The sequence below is a fragment of the Perca fluviatilis genome, chromosome 10 (assembly GCF_010015445.1).
Source record: "Perca fluviatilis chromosome 10, GENO_Pfluv_1.0, whole genome shotgun sequence".
Classification (NCBI taxonomy): Eukaryota; Metazoa; Chordata; class Actinopteri; order Perciformes; family Percidae; genus Perca; species Perca fluviatilis.
In genome coordinates, this window is record NC_053121.1 from 38,449,152 (window position 1) to 38,470,446 (window position 21,295).

The window sequence follows — 21,295 nt, forward strand, 5'->3', positions numbered from 1 at the left end:
TAGTCCTTAAAAGCGGACTCACTGTAAAGATCATCAAATGTAACATTTAATCTTTTAAAAATGTTTTTATTACCATTTGATTTGTATCTTCTGGTTTGTGGCAGGTGAAGAAGTCAAAGATAAACACAAAGTAAGTAGTAAATATTAAAGCTTATAAAACGTAACTAACACACATTGGCATCATGTGAATAGAGATGTTCCAATACCGTTTTTTTTTTTCCTTCCTGATACCGATTCTGAGACCTGAACTTGCGTATCGACCAATAACAAGAACAGATCCAATACCGGAGCTTTAAAAGCAGGGTTGGTCACGAGGAAAGGTGCTCACTGAGGCTATGTTTAGACGGAAAAGATCTGTGGAGAAAACGCAAAAGTGGCGTTGTGTTCTCACTTTTTATTACGCATTTAGATGAGTGTTTTGGGGGGTAAATCTGTGTGCATATGGTGACGCAAAAGTGTGTGAAATTCGATGTAGTATGCACACCAGGCGGCTAGGTGGTAGTGTGAAGCACTGCCACACAACACCACCAAGTCCACGTGCTTACGTAGAACCTTCCTTCTACTTCTCTCCCTAGTAGCACCAAACCAAAACATGGCGAACACACACTCGCACAGTCCGTTTTTACCCTTTAGACGGGAACGCGATGGTGGAGCGTAGGGCTGTGCAATTAATCAAAATGTAATCGTGATTATGATTTCGACTCCCGACGATCACAACAACAGAATAATCGAGAAAAACTATTATTTAGCGCATTATGTTTTGCAAGTAAACTCTTATTTTCTCTTGTGTTCTGAATGAAAAAATAAAGTTTAAATAGGAAAAGTATTAAGGCAAATTTCAGTCATATGATTTACTTAACTTTTTCCACTGTTTTTTTAAGTTCAATAATTGCAACATCTTTCCAGAAGTCAACGATTAATCGTGTTAAATAATCGTGATTATATTTTTTTCCATAATCGAGCAGCCCTAGTAGAGCGTTTTTAAGATTTGCGGGCGGTTGCAAGTAGCCGTGGCAGCGGTAACCGTGGGTACAAACAAGGCGGCATTTTATTGGTGCTTTCCAAGCTCACAGCAAGGCACCATTGGTGGGAGTTTTTACAGGATTACAGCTGCTAGAGATGACCGGTCTTCGCTCATTCTTCAGAGCCCAGAAGTTATTTATTGCTGGTGGAGTGCAAAGACCATTTCAAACATATATAAAAAATCTTTATTGGAAAATGTTAACAACCCTGCCTTTAAAATATATTTATTATTATGTTTTTAACAGCTGTATGTTTTTCTAAACTCAGAATGCATAGCATGAACACCATAGACCTTTGTTTTATCTACTTTAACAGTCAGTCGTAACGGAATAAAATCATCATTACTTTTCTTTAAGGTAGATTTTCTTCAGGGCTGAGTTACACGGTTCCAGATCGATGCATAAACTCACGATGCCAGCGTTGTTAGAAAGTATCAGCCCAACTCTACGTGTGATAATGCCGTTGGCTCTCGTTCAGACTCTGTCGTTACCATTCTGCGTTGTGTCGCTGTGTGTTTGCAGTCTTCTTCCTGGTCCGGCCGAGTGGTTTTCTTCAACAACATCCCGCCGCTTCCCTACAGCGACGCCAGCTTCCTCAGTCTGGTCAAAGGTTTGGGGACGGCCGTCTACTTTTACAGGGTCCCCCGAAGCAACAAGGTCAGAAACTATTCCCTGAAACACACACCTCAAAGGTCTTGTTTTCATGTAGAATAGAATGCCTTTCTCACTATACACGTGGCAACGAGATTGAAAGCAACTCCTTTTTCACTGTCAACATGTACGCAGGAGAAATTAACATGTAATAAAATAAGTACTGCAAAATAAGGGGTAAGGTGCACAGTCCTGAGATGCTATTAAAGGTAGATATGGTTTTATGTACAGTGTGATATGCAGTGTGAAATGGAGTAATGATATTGCAACAGTAATGAAATTGCACAGAATTGTCAATATTATCAAAAGTATTAAATATTAAGTCTTAAATATTGCATAGTATGTGGGTAGGACATCGTCTGGGGGTTGGAGGTAAGACTGTGAAGTCAGTGCATGTGTGACTTTAAAGTGGTTATGGCTTTTGGGCTTCCTGCTAATACGTTTTTATTATCCTAGTCCTAAAAATGTGAATGTCAATCAAGTTTCAGTCTTGTGGTGCGTTTACACTGAGGCGTTATTAAATACAAAGTCGGTGCAAAGAGGAGAATAGAGGCCAATTCGCAGCAGCGCAAACGAGGCAGAAGACAGGAAATCTCTGCAAATTCATGCAAGTTGAAATATTTGAACTCAAGCAAGAAATTCTGTCTGTATCATATGAAACTAGAAGACCTAAAGAATCCATCGGTACCAACTATAGCCTCTTTCTGACCAAGTAGTTACAGGAACGTAGTTCTAGGAACAGTCCACTACTAAACAGTTCAACTAACTACTGTCCCCCAAAACCGATTATGTAATTTGCATTCACACTGGCCAAGTGGCCATAGGAACTGACTTTTTTATTATAATCACAGCCATCTAACCACCACTATGTGAAAAAGGGAAAAGACCCTGCCCTGAAGAGTTACAGGAACTGTGGTCAGTGGAGCTTAATAATTCCCAAATTGGTCCAGTCGGAACAGGAGAAAAAAAAAAAAAGAGTTCTAGGAACTGTAAAAATCCCTCCAGTCAGAAAGCGGCTATTGTCATGCTAGCTTGTTGGGGATGGGGTTAAAAAGCCACCAAAGATAAAAAAAAACAACTAGCATGGCCATTTTAAAAGCAATCCCTTGACTTTTCACTTCCAAGGTCCTATTTTAACGATCTAAGCGCACGGTGTGGAGCGCCTGGTGCAGGCGTGTTTAGGGCGTGACCAAATCCACTTTTGCTAGTTTAATAGCGGATAAAAGGGTCTGTGTGCCGGGCGCCTGGTTCTAAAGGGTTGTACTTAGTGTCTTCATTAATCAGAGGTGTGTTTTGTGCGTAACATGCAATCAACCAATCAGAGATCATCTCCCATTCTTAAACTAGCAAAGACACTTGGGTCGGGCTTTGTGCTGTGCCGGGTGCAAGATAGGGCCCAGATATATAAATGACATGTCTCCCAAAACTCACTGACTGTAGAGTCTGTAGGGCTGCACTTCCTTGTGTTTATCTTAAATTAAAAAAAATACATTAATGTAACTGTTTTGGGGTCATTTCGTAATGTAAACCTCAATCCTTTTAATGATTCATCAGATTAGAGGGAAATCGGTGGCGATACACCGCCCTGCTTGTGCACCATAAAGCAGTTCAGTTAGAAGTATAGTTTTGACTTTTTTACGTTTGTTGTATTATCTGGGAACGGAGCTGGTAAAATAAGATTTTTGTCTTCCAGCTCCTTTTCGATCATGGATATGTAAGATAATACAGCCAATAAGTTATGGCTGGATTATAAAATGTGTCTGTTCTTATGAGTGGAATAAAAAACAATATGAAAATAAAATGAAGTTTACATATGATGACGTCTCTTTATCTTCAGTGTTTGTGTGTTTCAGGCTTTCATCGAGATGTCGACTTCTTCTGAGGCTCGGAGAGTTGTTAATGAGCTGGCCTGTCAGCGAGTCGTGATCAACAACCACAGAATCTGTGCCTACATCTCCACCACGTACAAGAGACTCAGCGAGGGGTCAGAGACGCCTCTTCTTCTCTTCACATTTCTCTGCTCATTTACTGTCTGTCTGTCTGTCTGTCTGTCTGTCTCTGTAACGTGTGTGTGTGTGTCTGTCTGTCTGTAACGTGTATGTGTCTGTGTCGTCACTGTGCTGTGTATTGGCAAGAATCTTGCAATACGATACGTAATACAATAAAGGGTGGGTTGGGTTAAAAAGTATTCGATAACCAATACCGTGACTTCGATACCGGTTCCTAGACGAGACTTTTTGTCGATATCAATTTTATAAAACAAAAAATAAATTACAACATTACACATTTGTATTTATGTCCCAGCGCAGAGTCCGTCTCTGTGCAACGTAGAGTTTTTCCTGCGTGTCTCTACGATGTAGACGCACACACACAGATGCAGAGACAGACATACACACACACACACACACACACACACAGTAACAGAGACATCCAATCACAGACATTATTAGATCTTGGTAGAAGCATGCTGCGTGCTGATTGGCTCACTGACAGTGATGAGATTTACTCCTTAGGTTTTTAAATTGGGTATTGAATGAAGAGGCGTTTTTTGATACTCAGTACTTCGAGGCAATTCGGTCGTTGCCTAAAAAGTATTGCATTTGTTACCCAGCATTTAATCAGGATACGATGGTTACGATTGAATATTAGGGCTGAAATGATTCCTCAAGTCACTTTAGGCACGGTAGGCCCCCGCCTATTGTATATAACAAAACAGAATTCCCCCGAGGCGGCATGATCCACGCATGCAAGGCAGCATCCGGCATCCACGCGTTACCCGAATTCAGCTGTATCTTGTCATATAAGCCACGCCCATTTCCGGCTATATTATTTTTCCGCAAAAATCCTGATTTGTGCAAAACCTACTTTTGCTCCTAGAGCGTGAGTCCGATCTGCAGGAAAATTTAGCAAGTAGACTCGCCGGACACTCTTGATAAAAAGTTCTCAAAATCATTTTGATAATTTGAAGAATGCGCAAGTTATAGAGGAACAACTTCCTGGAGGTTGCAGTAAAAACAGTAACATTCGTGAACACAACTCAACCCACTAATCCCCCATGGTCCTCTGAGGTGGTGTGCAAAATATGGAGTAGATCGGCCACAAGCTGGCAGTGTGTGTGTGTTTGTGTGTCTGTGCGTGTGTGTTTGTGTGTGTGTGTGTGTGTGTGTGTCTGTGCGTGTGTGTGTGTGTGTCTCATGGTCCCCTCAGGCTGTGTGCACAATATGGAGCAGATCGGCCACAAGGTGGTGCTGTTTTCAACAGGGGCAACAGGGGCTGTTGGGCTCAGTTAGTTTTTTTCCGATTAATCGATGGAATAATCAGTAGAATACTCGACTACTAAAATAGTCGATAGCTGCAGCCCTATTCCATATATTTTGGATAATGTAAGCAGGTGATTTTTTCAACGCACAATGTCACATATACTCAAGCATATCAATGTTTTCTTGCCTCCCTAGTCTACACAGTTGGCCGGTTCCAGTGGTCGAGGACAAGGACGATAGGAAGGAGAGCAAGAAGAGCGAGAGACGAAGCAGGGACAAGTCTGACGAGAGGAAGTCTACGGGGAGGAAGGAATCCTCGAAGAAGACTCCAGAGAAAGAGTCCATGTCTAAGAACACACCAGAGAAAGACTTGTCTAAAGAGACTCCAGAGAAAGAGTCCAAGTCCAAAACTGTCAAAGAGAAATCTTTAGAAAAGGAGTCCGCGTCACAGACTCCAGAGAAGAAGCCAAAAGCGAAAAAGACTCCAGAAACTGAACCTGTTGCCAAAGCCGTGTCAGAAAAGACCACCAGAACAAGACCGGAGAAAGACTCGGGCAGTAAAACCACTTTAGAAAAAGAATCTTTATCTAAAACGAGTCCAGAAAACAAGGCGTTAAAAAGAAAAAGGACCCACGAGGAAGACTCTGTGACTAAAAAGAAAGACAAGAAAGCCACTGAGAAGAGTGAAGAGACTCCGGACAAAGAAAAGCTAACGATCCATGAAAAGGAAGGATCGACTGAGGAGAGTCCAGAGATGGACGAGTGTAAAGCCAAAAAGACTCAAGTGAAAGAAGAGCGTGAGGACAAAGAGATATCAGAGACAGAGGAGTGTAAAGACAAACCTCCTTCTAAGTGTCAAGGCAAAAATACTCAGGTGAAAGACGAGTGTGAAGACAAAGAGATTTCAGAGACAGAAAAGTGTATAGACAAACCTACTTCAAAGAAGGATGTATGTAAAGGCAAAAATACTCCAAAGAAGGGCGTATGTAAAGGCAAAACGACTCAAGTGAAAGACGAGTGTGAGGACAAAGAGATTTCAGAGACAGATGGGTGTAAAGAAAAACATACTCCAGAGAAGGACGTATGTAAAGGCAAAAGACTCCAAAGAAGGCCGTATGTAAAGCCAAAAAGAATGCAGACACGGACAAGACTCAAAAGTCCCCTGAAGTTCAGGAGGAGACATCTGAACCAGGACCGAAGCATTCGGAGCGTGAGGATCAACCAGACTCTACTGGAGATTCTCTTAAAAAGACGCTGGATAAAAGTCCTCAGGTAAGTGTTTTGGGGAACAGAGCTAAGCTAGCGAGCGAGCGAGGTGACGTATATTGTGCGAGACGAGAGATGTAGTTCACCGAGCGGTTTGACGCTAAACTAAAACAAACTGAGACTATCTTCACTCCGTAAATTATCATTTAAATTCACAAAAATCGTACGTGTAAGTCATGGCTTAATTCAAGCAGTATAAAAAACAACTCCCTCGTTTACTCCACCTTTTCTTCTGAATTAAAGTCTCATGGAGTCCTTTGGAAGGGGAGGGACTTCACCTCTCTGTGTCTGAATATCTGCAGGTCAGGAACACGAGATGAATGCTCACTAATGATGTGTGCTCTGATTGCAGAATGCTGCTGCTGTTGGGCTGCAGGACTCGGAGAGAGAGCCTGGACCTGCAGGGGGGCGCTGCAGAGCTGCAGGACTTGGAGCAAAATCTTGGACCTGCAGGGGGCGCTGCAGAGCTGCAGGAACCCACCAGACCTGTTGGTAAGAACATAGACTCCCTGAGCTTGGACCACCATACTATTTAGTACTCCAGAAAAAATTTGCTTTCAAACTGTAAACCAATGGGTAAAGGTCTTCATGTAATTCATTTAAACATTCGCAGTTTAGTTCCTAAAATTGATCAACTGAGGGCATGGCTTGTTTATAATAATCCTGATATTATAACATTATCTGAAACCTGGCTAAATGAAAATATTGCAGACTCCAATGTTAAATTGGACAACTACATCATATACAGGTTAGATAGAGGATCCAGGGGGCGAGGCGGGCGCCACTTACATTTCATCAAATTTGAAATCACAATTAATTACTCCAAAAGTGATTCCTGAGCTTTTTGAAGGTATCTTTGTAAAGGTTATTCTTCATGCAAACAAACAATTAATAATTGGCAATATATATCGCCCACCTACATCTCCTAGGATGGAGTCTGTTCAAAATATCCTTACCACTGTTTCATCGCTTGGTGACACATCAGAAGTTGTGCTGTTGGGGGACTTTAATTTAAATTGGGCTGATCCTTGTACTCTCACTGAACGTAACATGTTCAATGGTGTAAACTTTACACAAATTATTAAAGAGCCTACAAGAATCAGTCCAAGTAGTAAAACTCTTCTTGATTGGATATTAGTCACACACCCCAACAGAATAATAAAATCTGGTGTTCTCTCAGACTGTTTCAGCGACCATTCAATTATATATTGCATTTGGAAAATTTCAACTCCTCATCTTGCTCCTAAATATATTAGGATCCGTGACAGGAAATTATTTAACAGTGATTTGTTTATAAATGATGTGAGTAGGATAAATTGGAATAGATTTAGCCTAATTCCTGATGTGGAAGCTGCATGGAATTTCTTTTATACTGAATTTATGCAAGTTATTGATAAGCATGCCCCATGGACAACTATTAAGGTTAAAGGTCATCATTTACCTTGGGTAAATGGGGATCTTATCAGTTTGTTTAAACAGAGGGATAGGGCTTGGAATAAACACAAACATACACAACTTGATAGTGATTGGGAGGAATACAAACGCGGCGAAACATTTGCACACCCAAACAAGAAATGCTAAAGCCAATTACTACAGAAATAGTTTGTCCAATGACTTCAGTAATCCTAAACAATTTTGGAAAAAATGAATACCCTACTTGGTAAGTCTAACAGTACAACGAGTAACATGACAATCAATAATGAAATTGTTAATGATTCAGCGGTGCGCAATGCATTTAGTCTGCATTTCTCCCAAACACCGCAGGTACAGTCATCGCTCTATCCTTCAAAGTCGAATGTTAATCCTCAGCACTACAATAGTCCCTTCACATTTCAACAGGTTAGCTCAGCTGATGTCCAGCTGGCCATTAGCAAGCTATCCTCTAGTAGTGGACCTGGCCCTGACGGCATTGAGGGTAAGTTTATCAAACTTTCTTCACATGTTCTATCTTCTCCATTGGCTGAACTCTTTAACTTGTCTTTTTTAACTTGTGAAGTGCCTCTGGCATGGAAGTGCGCAAAAGTCATTCCATTACATAAAGGAGGGGACACCCTAAATATGAACAATTTCAGACCGATCTCGATAATTAATAGTATCGTAAAAATTTTTGAGAAAATTATTTTTGATCAATTATCTAACCATTTGTCTCTTAATGATTTACTATCTCAATGCCAGTCAGGTTTTAGGAAACATTTCTCAACTACCACTGCTCTTTTGAAATTTACAAATGATATTTTTTCTAGTTTTGATAATAATATTTGTACTGGTGCTATCTTTTTAGATCTTACAAAAGCATTTGATTTAGTTGATCACTATCTACTTTTGGATAAACTATATTCAATTGGTCTCTCCCGTACATCTCTTCTTTGGTTCAACTCATATTTTCATCATCGCCGTCAATGTGTGTCCGTTGGGGGCAGTCAGTCAAATTTTACAGGTATAGATAAAGGCATACCCCAGGGTTCTTCACTTGGCCCTTTATTATTTTCCATTTTTATCAATGACTTGCCACTCTGTTGTTCAAGATGTGATATTCATCTTTACGCTGATGATACAATTATATATTGCTCGAAACCAAATATATCAGACATCAATTATTCTTTACAACATGACTTTGATTCTGTACAGCAGTGGCTGACATCTAATAAACTCTTGCTGAATAAATCAAAATCTTACTGTATGCTTTTCCAGAAGAAAGATAGAAATGATCTTAATCTTCATTTTTTGGATTCTTCTCCACTAGAGCCAACCAAAAAATTTAAATATCTTGGTGTTTGGCTGGAACCTGATCTTTCATTTAAGGCTCATGTACATGCGCTTAACAACAAACTTAGCTTTCGGCTTAAGACATTATATCAATCAATAGGCTGCTTTAACTATCAGGTTAGGAGAAGAATAGTTTCTCAGTTGTTGCTACCTATTCTGGACTATGCAGATATTATATATGCTAACACTACTGCCACTTGTCTACATTCGCTTGATGTGATATACAACAGCCTGTGTCGATTCGTCCTGTGCTGCCCCTATAGGACACATCATTGTGTGATGTATGAACAGCTGTCCTGGCTTGCACCCTCAGCCAGAAGAAAATATAATTTGCTTCAGTTCACTTTTAAATGTATTTACTTTCAATATCCGTATTATTTATCACAATATTTAGTGCCTTACAGTTCACAATATAGCCTTCGTCACAATGGACAGATCTTCTTCACTGTGCCTAGAGTAAATAGAGAAGTTGGGAAGTATGCTTTTTGTGTTAGAGCTCCTTGTGATTGGAACTGCCTTCCTGCATCTATTCGTTCGCTTACGTCTTTTCCTCTGTTTCGAACCGCTCTGTTAACACATCTTCAGAATACTTGTCTATGTTTCTAGATTTTCAGATTTGTAATTAATATGTGTCATGTAATGTATGTGAGTAGGCAATGTATGTGAGTAGGCTATATATGAATGAGCTTATGTACATAAATGTCAATTGTATATTAAATTCGTCAGTTATATGAGGGAATATTGTGTTATATGTTAAATTAGTCGGTTCTCAGACTTTCTACATGTTATAGGGATGGGGGTAGGGATATTGAGAGCTTATCTGGGTGTAGAGTGTGCATGCGTGTTTTTTTTTTTTTTTTTTTTTTTCATCTCTTTTCTGTTTGATTGTATCTACTCTGTTGTTCTGCTGTTCTGTTGCTCTATACATGATCCGGAGGACCCCCATGAAAACGAGATGCTGCATCTCATGGGGCTGATCCTATAATAAATGTTCATAAATAAATATAGTATGCCCCAATACAAATGTCAAATGCAGTATGGTATGTCGAAAAATGTCATAAAAAGTCATAGTATAGCATGTTGAAAAATTTTATTGAAAGTCATAGTATAATATGTTGAAAAAAGTAATAAAAAGTCATAGTATAGTATATCGAAAAAGGCATAGTATAGTATGTTGAAAAATGTCATCAAGTCATATTATAGTATGTTGAAGAAAGTATAAAAAAAAGTCATAGTATAGTATGTTGAAAAAAGTTTTTAAAAAGTAATAGTATGTTATGTCAAAAAATGTCATAAAGTAATTGTATAGTATGTTGAAAAATGTCATCATGTCATATTATAGTATGTAGAAAAAAGTAATAAAAAGTCATGGTGTTCAATGTTCATAGCTCTCCTTTGTGAACATTATTTTCTATTTGTGCAAAAATGAATGCACATTATCTTCTATGTCTTCCAGGAGCAGAGTTTATTCGACCGGTTGTTGGTTACTTCTGTAACTTGTGTCAAACTGCAGCACTGCAGAAGCCAGACACACTACAGGAAGTACCAGGTAGGTTATTATCTTTTTTAAATCTTTAAAATCAGTTTCACACATGATCTAAAGTCTGCTGGTTTCACACCGCTGATCGTAACACTTTGTTTTCCAGGAGAAGACTGGGAAAGATCCGTGGGCCAACACGACATGATAAAAAACACACAGACTTTGATTCTTTATTCTTCTGATTTCTTGTTGTGGAACTTGCATCAGTTTGAATTAATTTAAACAAATGTCTGCAGCAGGAACATCAGAAGAACACGTAGTTTTGATTTGTTAAAGATAGAGAATACTACGGCAGTTTTAAAAGCTGCCGTGGAAACATCTGGAGCCACTTATTTCTGTTCAAATGAATATTTAAGTTTTGTCACATGAATGTTTTATTTTGAAAGACTGTAAAACGACTTCCTAATAAAAGAGTTTGAACTATTTGAGGTTTATTTCATTAAGGGTGTGTCACAGTTCTGTCAACAAAAAAAAAGATTGTTTCAAGCAGAAAGCATTTTCTTTTTTAAGATAATTTTTTGGGGCTTTTCCCTTTTTATTTGAAAGCGGATAGATGTGAAAGGGGGAGAGAGATGGGGGATGACACGCAGCAAAGGGCAGCGGGTCGGAGTCGAACACTGCACCGCTGCAGGACTCAGCCTACATGGGGCGAACGCTCTTACTGGGTGAGCTAGAGGCCACCCCAGCTGAAAGACTTTTCATTGTCGACACATTCATTTTAGTCTTCAAAGCATTTATTCTGAAAATTCACTAGTTTTCTTAGTGTTTTTTAGCCACACTCTGCTGACTCAACAGAAACAACTGTAAACATCCAAGTGGGACTCTTAAATCGCTGGACAGTCAGCCACAGTCCCAACATTTTATTTACAGAGAGGTTCATGGAAAACTATTTTAATGGATGGTAAGAAAAATAACATTTGGAAACATCCCTGAGTATTTTCTTATGATAAGCAAATCTGGATTGAAATACAAACTAAACTAGATAAATGAAGGAATGGTTATTTAACAATTGCATTGCACAATTTAAAGTACAATAAAATCCAATTGGATCAGGAGTCATTGGAACAGTGGAGAGAAGACACAGCTCGGCAGTGGTGGCCTGAAGGTTAGAGACGCACGTGACCAGGAGGTCGTGGGTTCGATCCCCAGACCGACAGGATTAAAGCTGGGTGGGGGAAGTGAAAGGGGTCTCGAAGTCTTGAGGTTTTGACATCAATGTAGATTAAAAACTTCAGAGAAAAGATTTTCAAATGTTTCACCTGTCATACAGAACAAAATATTCTGTAACATATTTTGCCGTCAATACTGCCAACGTTGTCTTGCTTTAATCAGTAGGCTATATATAAAGGGTAGGATAGGCTCCAATAACAACGTAGTGTGTGTTCTGAGTGACGGTCAGCTATATTGGCTCTTTACAGCTACACAAAGTTGTTATAAACAGACAGCCCACTTACCCATTTTTCAGAGTTTGAATGTGTCGGCACTATGTCCCGAGATCAGCCCTCCCTGTACCTAGCAGCAGGAGCAGCGCCGCGTCAGACACGCTTCTGGTGTGGAGGACACAGGAAAAATCCACACAGCTGACACGCAACAGAAACGCCACGTTCGCGAGACGCGTGCAGTGTGTAACCAACCTAAAGTTTAAATATGTAAAACAAAAATCATAAAAAGTCATTGTATGTTATGTCCAAAAAAGGCATAAAATTTCATAGTATAGTATGTTGAATAAAGTCATAAAAGGTCATAGTATAATAGGCTAGTATGTCAAAAAGAGTAAAAAAAGTCATAGTATAATAGGCTAGTATGTCAAAAAGAGTAAAAAAAAGTCATAGTATAGTATGTAAACAATATCATAAAAAGTCATATTATAGTATGTTGAAAAAGGTCATAAAACGTCATAGTATAGTTTGTCAAAAAAAGTCATAATACAGTTTGTCCAAACAAAAATATAAAGTCATAGTTTAATATTTTGAATAAAGTCATAATACAATCACAATATTTGGTGCCAGTGGCGTTTCGAGGCCTTGAGGAGGTTCGGGGCTTAGCCCAGCTTGGTAATTCAATTCAATTCAATTCAATTTTATTTATAGTATCAAATCATAACATAAGTTATCTCGAGACACTTTACAGATAGAGTAGGTCTAGACCACACTCTATAATTTACAAAGCCCCAACAATTCCAACAATTCCAGTAATTCCCTCAAGAGCAAGCAGTGCGACAGTGGCGAGGAAAAACTCCCTCTTGGGAAGAAACCTCGGACAGACCCAGGCTCTTGGTAGGCGGTGTCTGACGAGCCGGTTGGGGGTGTGATGAACAGTGGCGATAGTAGTCACATTAATAATGGAACAGTGACTGGATGTAGCGGGAAGCTGCAGGGTTCAGCAGGACGCAGCATGACATTGCAGGGCATCGCTGAGCTCAGCAGGGAGTGCAGCAGGACCACGGCGACAGCTGCAACCAGGATCTTGGTGCCAACGTTCTCCAAGGAAATACGCTGGGGGAAAAAAAAGCACAAGGACTCCGGGGAGTAAACTCCCCAGAAGCTAGGATTAGTAACTTTAGTAACTTAGTAATTTCTGGGACGGGCTGCACACAAATAGTAATAGTAATAGTAACAGTAATAGAAACAGTAATAGAAAGGGAGAGGAGAGAGCAGCTCAGTGTGTCAAAGGAAGGAAGTCCCCCGGCAGTCTAGGACTATAACAGCGTAACTATAACAGGTAACTAAGAGAGACAGGTCATAAGGAGAGGTAGCTTTTTCGGGCTTAGAACTCTCCCCCTGCCGGATCTGGCTTGGCTGGCCTGCCTCCCTCTACTTTGTTATGTATTATTAATCTAACAATTATGAAGAGAAGCAGTTGGGCCAGTTAGGTGAACACTGCAACTCCTCACTCCCTAACTATAAGCTTTATCAAATAGGAGAGTTTTAAGTTCATTCTTGAATGAGGTGACAGTTTCTGCCCCCCGAACCCAGATCGGGAGCTGGTTCCATAGGAGAGGAGCCTGATAACTGAAGGCTCTGGCTCCCATTCTACTTTTAGAGACTCTAGGTACCACCAGTAACTCTGCATTCTGGGAGCGCAGTGCTCTAGTGGGACAATAGGGTATTAGGAGCTCTTCTAGATATGATGGTGCTAGACCATTTAGAGCTTTGTAGGTCAAGAGAAGGACTTTAAACTCAATCCTGGATTCAACAGGAAGCCAATGCAGAGAAGCTAAAACAGGAGAAATATGATCTCTTTTCTTAGTTCTTGTGAGAACACGCGCTGCAGCATTCTGGATCAGCTGGAGAGTCTTAAGAGACTTATTTGAGCAACCTGACAGTAGGGAATTACAATAGTCCAGCCTTGAAGTAACAAATGCATGGACTAGTTTTTCAGCGTCGTTTTGAGACAGGATATTCCTAATTTTGGCAATGTTACGAAGATGAAAAAAGGCTGTTCTTGAGGTTTGTTTTAGATTGGCATTAAAGGATATATCCTGATCAAAGATAACTCCTAAATTTCTAACAGTGGTGCTGGCGGCCAGGGCAACACCATCCAGAGTAGCTATATCTCTAGATAATGAAGTTCGGAGGTGTTTAGGGCCCAGCACAATAACTTCAGTTTTGTTAGGGTTTAACATCAGAAAATTATAGGTCATCCAGGATTTTATATCCTTAATGCACTCTTGAAATTTTGCTAGCTGACTGGTTTCGTCTGGTTTGATTGACAAGTATAATTGGGTGTCATCCGCATAACAGTGAAAGTTAATTGAGTGTTTTCTAATAATATTGCCTAGAGGAAGCATATATAAGGAGAATAGAATTGGTCCAAGCACTGAGCCTTGAGGAACCCCATGGCTAACTTTAGCGCACTTGGAGGATTTATCATTAACATTCACAAATTGAGATCGATCAGAGAAATAGGACCTAAACCAACTCAGAGCAATTCCTTTAATGCCAACCAAGTGTTCCAATCTCTGTAACAGGATTGAATGGTCAATTGTGTCAAATGCAGCACTAAGATCTAGTAAAACAAGAATGGAGACAAGACCTTTGTCTGCAGCAGTTAAAAGGTCGTTAGTAATTTTCACCAGTGCCGTCTCTGTGCTATGATTCTTTCTAAATCCTGATTGAAAGTCATCAAATAAACTGTTGCTATGTAGAAAATCACATAACTGATTAGCAACCACCTTCTCAAGGATCTTGGATAGAAAAGGAAAGTTAGATATAGGTCTATAGTTTGCTAAGACCTCAGGATCCAGGGTGGGGGTTTTTCAGAAGAGGTTTTATCACAGCTACTTTAAATGACTGTGGTACATAACCTGTTAATAGAGACATATTGATCATATCTAGTAATGAGGTGTTAACCACAGGTAATGCTTCTTTGAGTAGTCTCGTTGGGATGGGGTCCAAGAGACAGGTAGATGGCTTAGCTGAGGATATCTTTAACAATAATTGTTGAAGATCTATAGGATAAACAGCAGTCTATGTATATGTTGAGACTAGTCTTTATTTCCTAACGACTCGCGTTTAAAGGTGAACCGTTAGAAGTTGAGTGTAAAAGGTGATGAATTTTATCTCTAATTGTTGTAATTTTATCATTGAAGAAGCTCATGAAGTCATCACTACTCAGAGCTAGAGGAATAGATGGCTCAGTAGAGCTGTGACTATCTGTCAGCCTGGCGACAGTGCTGAAAAGAAACCTTGGGTTGTTCTTGTTTTCTTCTATTAGTGATGAGTAATAGTCTGATCTGGCCTTTCTTAGGGCCTTCCTATAGGTTTTGAGACTTTCTTGCCAATCCAAACGAGATTCTTCCACCTTGGTGGAACGCCACTTATTCGAGGTTTGAGATATTTGTTTTTAATTTTGCGAGTTTGGGAGTTATACCAAGGTGCTAGTTTCCTTTGCTTCATCATCTTCTTTTTCAGGGAAGCGACGGAGTCTAAGTTCGTCCGTAGGCATGTCGTAACACCGTCTACAAATGCATCAATTTGAGAGGGACTGAGGTTAACATACAGGTCCTCTGTTATGTTAAGGCATGACATAGAGTCGAATGCTGTTGGAATATCTTCTTTAAATTTAGCTATAGCACTGTCAGATAAGCATCTGGTGTAGGAGCTTTTATCTAATTTAATATAATCAGGTAGTAAGAATTCGAAGTGATTAAAGAATGATCTGATAATACCGAATTCTGCGAAAATATTATTAAATCCTCAATTTCAATACCATATGCCAGCACAGGGTCGAGGGTGTGGTTAAAACAGCGCGTTCGCCTTGTGCACACTCTGACTGAAACCGATTGAATCCAGTAATGAGTTGAAAGCAGTACTAAGGCTGTCATTGGTCAACGCCCACATGGATATTAAAATCACCTACAAGAAGTACTTGGTCTGATTTAAGGACTAAACATGATAAAAACTCTGAGAATTGAGATAAAAATTCAGAATACGGACCTGGAGCCCTGTAAATAACAATGAATATAATTGGCTGTAATGTTTTCCATTTTGGATGTTGAAGATTAAGAACAAGACTTTCAAATGAGTTATAATGTAATTTAGGTTTAGGAGTAATTAGCAGGCTTGCATCAAAGATGGCTGCAACTCCCCTCCTCGGCCTGAGCCTCTAGGAATTTGAGTATTAATATGGCTGGGGGAGAGGGTGGCTTCATTTAGACTAACATAGTCTTCATGGCCCAGCCAGGTTTCAGTAAGACAAAATAAATCAATTTTATTGTCTGATATCAACTCGTTTACCAGTACTGCTTTAGAAGACAGAGATCTAATATTTAATAGTCCACATCTAATTTTCCTATTTTGTTCTATTGCAGTAGTTTTAATTCCAATTAGGTTGTTAAGTATAGCGCATCTTTCGTTTACCTTTGATTTAACCGATCTGAGCCCGGGGGGACAGACACCGTGCTTATTAGACTATGAGTGGGCGACTGCTCCAACGGAAGCACAGAGGGGCGTAGCACTGCACCTCTGATTACTAATATCAAACTTGGGTTGTCATGGTTTATGTCTGATAAACTCGTTCAGATTTTTTGATATGAGAGCGGCACCGTCCCAGGTGGGATGAATGCCGTCTTCTCTCAATCGAACCAGGCTTTCCCCAGAACGCCCTCCAGTTATTCACATAGCCCACATCATTAGCTGGGCACCACCCGACAACGCGGTGGAAGGATGGCGTCCGGCTGTACATTTCATCATTGGTCAGGTTTGGCAGGGGTCCAGAGAAAACTACTGAGTCCGACATTGTCTTTGCGTATGCACAAAGTGACTCAACATTCATTTTAGTGATCTCCGATTTCGACCATTACCACCTACGTGAAGTATGATCTTACTGTATTTACGGTTCTTTTTGCCAGCAGCTTTAGATGGGTTTCTATATCGCCCGCTCCCCGCCCGGGGGCACATATGACCGTAGGTAGGCCTACTGTAGCGGCCCGGGCCGCTGGCTTCACATATCGCAGTATAGAGCTCCCAATAACCAGAACTGGCTTCTCAGCGGGTGTATCGCTGAGTAGGGAGAAACTGTAAAGGCGACGCGCTCCGGTTTAGAGCGACCTTCATCATGTGCACTCCCTGGTCTAGATCTAACGCTTCACGCTTCCCTCGGACAGTCACCCTCGCCCGGCTGCTCGGGGTCTGCCGGGGGACAGCTAGCAGAAGCTACAGAAGCTACAGTATGTTGGCCCGCATTAACTACATGGTGCTGGCTAGCTACGGAAGCATACGATTCTGATTCCATGGTGCGGGCCGTGACTCAAATTCACTAAGCCTTGCCTCCAAAACAGCGAATATACTACATTTATTACATGTATCGTTATCACTAAAGGAGGCAGGGGAATAGCTAAACATTTGACACACAGAGCAAGAGAGCAGGAGAGGAATTAGCCATTGCTAATGGCTAAGCTAAAGTAGCTAACAGTGTTTTAACAATGTGTAAATTCAGCGAGTCAGTCGCTGTAAGTGAAGCTAAGTATAAGTGCTTGAGTAAAACAATTGTAATTCAAATGCAATCCAGGCAAATAGCTGCTAATTTAAACAGTGAAGCAGAGTTCAGTAAGTTTTTGCCGGAGCAGCAAACTAGCGTTTGTAACACGGGAACACCGGAAGTGACACAATACGCTCACCTTACACGTCGGCACGTCACGGCCACACTGGTAACAGCCAGTGTATGTTCATTTTAGCTTCCAGTTTGTAGATGGTAGTTAGATGGCACCAACATTTGGCATAATCATAACTGGCCTGGCAACACAAAGGCCAAGGTTTTGTTTCCAGATCTGTGTGCTGATTTAGGATGCGGGGGGTCTGGGGGTCCACCCCCCAAAATTGTTTTGCATTAAACACTTAATTTCTTGCATTTTGGTGAATTTCTATGCACCTATTTCTACCTTTTTCTGAATCAATATGCCTAAAATATCTTTATGTAAAGGGAAACATAGATTACAATCCAAATATAAAAACGTAATGGAACAATATTGCAGTAATGTTCTTAGACATTCTGTATTACTTTCAACTATTTATTCTCCTGTAGATTGACTTTTCCAATTCTATCTGAGTACACATGGAGCCTAGAGGCATCATTTACTCTTCCCTCTTTTCCATCTTTTGTTGGGGAAGTAACCTCCTTAAATGTGCATATGGCAATTATTCACCTCAATGATACATTAATTCATTTTAATGGATTAATAAACCCCTGGGGCTTCATTTATAAAACCTGTTACGCAAGAAAAAGTTGCGTGAAGCAGGGTGAAATTTGTCGTCGCAACATTCCTCGCAATAGTCGGGATTTATAAAGAATTTCCATGCGTAAAAATGTTCCCAGTTTTCCGCAAACTTTTGACCACACGTGTGATCGTGCGTAATGCTCTCCCAAGGTTTTGTAGACTGCGTTTTAGTGAACTCCGATGGTATGCCCGTTTTCCGAACCTAACCCAGTTTTGTTTTTCCTGAACCCAACAATCCCGTTCTTGCTAAACCGACTCAGAGCCGGTCGCGGTGCCCGGCGAGGGGCTGCCAGCAACGGGGAGAGGCAGGGGCTCCTCCCACACCGTGCAGTGGAGGAAATGCGCTTTTCCTCCGCTGCTCTCCCCTGCCTCTCCCCGGGAAATGCGTTGTTTGTTTGATGTGTATCTGTGTGTGTGTGTGTGTGTGTGTGTGTCTTTATGTGGTCGTGTCTGATTGTAGATGTCTGTGTGTGAATGTTGTCTTTCTGCACCTGCTATTCCCACACAGTTACCATACAAGTTACCAAATTGTCACATTTCAAGCACTTTCACCTGTTTTGCACCAATAATGATCTAAAATCTTGTTTCTATGTTTTACCTTTTTAATAATTGAATTTCCTTTCTCACAAAAAACGTATGATATATAAATATATATATATATATATATATATATATATATATATATATATATATATATATATATATATATATATATATATATATATACACATATGATCATAAATGTGATCTCACAGGGGTAAATGGCAAATATGAACCATAAATGATGTATATATCATTGGTAATTTAGCTAAATCTGTTAAGTATTAAGGCTGTGTAACAACAATATGAACACTACACAAGTGTTACGGCTTCCAAACAGGATTTTGTTTCGATGTTCTACCTCTGTTAGGAGCACATCGATCTCACAATCACTGAATCGTGTTTTTCCCGCATTTTGCCGTTTCGTGATTGGTGATCAAGGGCTCCTTTCAAGGCTGGAATATTCATTGATTGATTAACATGGAACTTATTAGGACAAATATGGGACGACCTTGGGAGGAGCATGAGGCTCGTGCACGACCGCATAAGGTAACGCACGTCCGTATTTATAACGAGAAGAGAGAGTACCGGTGTGCGCCGCAAGGTGTTATAAATCAGAATATTGTTTTTGCGTACGAAAATTCTGACTTTTTTGTGCACGAAATCTTTCAGAATAGAATCTACGCACAGTTTTATAAATGAGGCCCCTGGACTGTAATATTTCAGATGTTTGAGCAAGATTTCTGCTCATGTCCAAAACTTGGAGCACATTCCAAATATAACTCATCCCATCTGTGTTCTCTGAGATTTGGAGGAGTCGTGATATTTTGTGAAAAATAAAGTTATACTAGGCTATTACAAGAATACAGTCACTATCACTAAGTCATAGTATACTATGTTGAAAAAAGTAATAAAAAGTCATAGTATAGTATGTCGGAAAAAATAATAAAAAGTCATAGTATAGTATGACGGAAAAGTAATATGAAGTCTATGGCTGTCAGCATTAACACGTTAATCGCGATGCGAATAAGGGTCGAGCATAACGCGTTCATTTTTCAGGAATAGCAACATTGATTTCGGTCTCTCATTCTGGTGCCACTGACATGTCTGCACTTCTCTCTGATTCTCTGAAACAGACGTTACAGGAAAGAGAAACATCGCTGCACGTGACACTACACTCGACAGTAGCTAACGTTAGCCTACCGCTAGCTAGTAGCTGGATTAAACACGGTTACAATGCTGACAGCTAACACTAAACTGTGTAAAGTGTGACTGTATTTCACTGTAGAGGATTCAACACCGGGATGTAACAATCTGCAGCTGCTGTTGTCGGAAAAACACAGACGAGGCTGTAAATTACCAGTTTCATTGAATGCACAGTTCAATGAAACTCGTCATTTTACACCGTCGTGGTGCATTCAAATATGTGACTAGATTAAATATGTAATAAACTAATACAAATCTTAAATTCAAGTTTATAAAGTAACTTTCTTTGCATTCATTTAATTCCCAATCAAGATACACTGGTAAGAATGGCTTTCCATTGTCAATATGTACTTAAAAACTGTTCTGAAATAAACATGCGATTAATTGCAATTAACTATAGAAATTCAACGATTAATCGCGATTGAGAAAATGTAATCGTTTGCCAGCCCTAATGAAGTCATATACTAGTATGTCAAAAAAGGAATATAAAGTAATATAGAATGTTTAAAAAGGTCAAAACGTCATAGTTGATAACTGGAAATAGATTGAGGAGACTTCACAGATGACTGATACAGATGTCTTCAGATTAGATGCAGCTTTATTCAGATATATAAACATACACACTCATAGATCAGCTTCACACTACATGAACAGTCCTTTATACAGTTTTGGCCTCACATCTGGAGAACCAGCTGTCAATCACATCACCATAACAACTTAGGGTCCCCCAATTAGGTGGTCTCTGCTGTCGGGTAGGCCCCCTCCGAAGGTCACAGGAGATGATTGAATAAATTGTTATTCAGCTCTCCTTCACATGAAACATAATAACACCTGGAGAATATTAGTTCTCATGACCTCCCGATCCTGTCATGGTGTCATACCCAGATGTTTCCCATAACTCTCACCACACAGGACCCCCCCCACATCAACAGTTAGTCATCAGTTGGCATGTGAGGTTCACACACACATAATAACCTTATGTAATACATTCATAGGATATCTTTGAAAGCATGCAGACTATAAAAAAAAATCATTGAGTCATATTATAGTATGTCGAAAATAGCCATAAAACTCATCGTATGTTAAAAAAGTCATAGTATATAGCATGTCGGAAAAAATCATAAAAAGTCATAGTATAGTATGTTGAAAAAAGTAATAAAAATAGTATTAGTAGTAGTACTATAGTATGTCGAGAAAAATGTGATTTAAAAAAGGAATAGTGAAGTATGTGAAAAGTCGTGAAAAGTCACAGTATAGTATGCCAAAAAAAGTCATAAATGTCATAGTATAGTATTCAAAAAAATCATTAAAACTCATAGTATAGTAT

General features: G+C 39.8%; 2 protein-coding genes across 2 annotated transcripts in view; one reads left to right on the forward strand and one right to left on the reverse strand.

Moving 5' to 3' along the window:
• The window catches only part of LOC120566578, an 8,643-nt gene extending 1,908 nt beyond the window's left edge, over window positions 1–6,735 (forward strand). The window contains exons 4-8 of the mRNA XM_039813094.1: window positions 105–130; window positions 1,545–1,679; window positions 3,527–3,657; window positions 5,129–6,205; window positions 6,552–6,735. Coding sequence (XP_039669028.1) covers window positions 105–130; window positions 1,545–1,679; window positions 3,527–3,657; window positions 5,129–6,205; window positions 6,552–6,735 — 1,553 coding nt within the window. The remainder of the gene's footprint in view (window positions 1–104; window positions 131–1,544; window positions 1,680–3,526; window positions 3,658–5,128; window positions 6,206–6,551) is intronic.
• Window positions 1–21,295, reverse strand: part of LOC120566816 (exosome complex component RRP40-like) — a 279,666-nt gene that overhangs the window by 81,683 nt on the left and 176,688 nt on the right. The gene's annotated exons all lie outside the window — the stretch shown is intronic.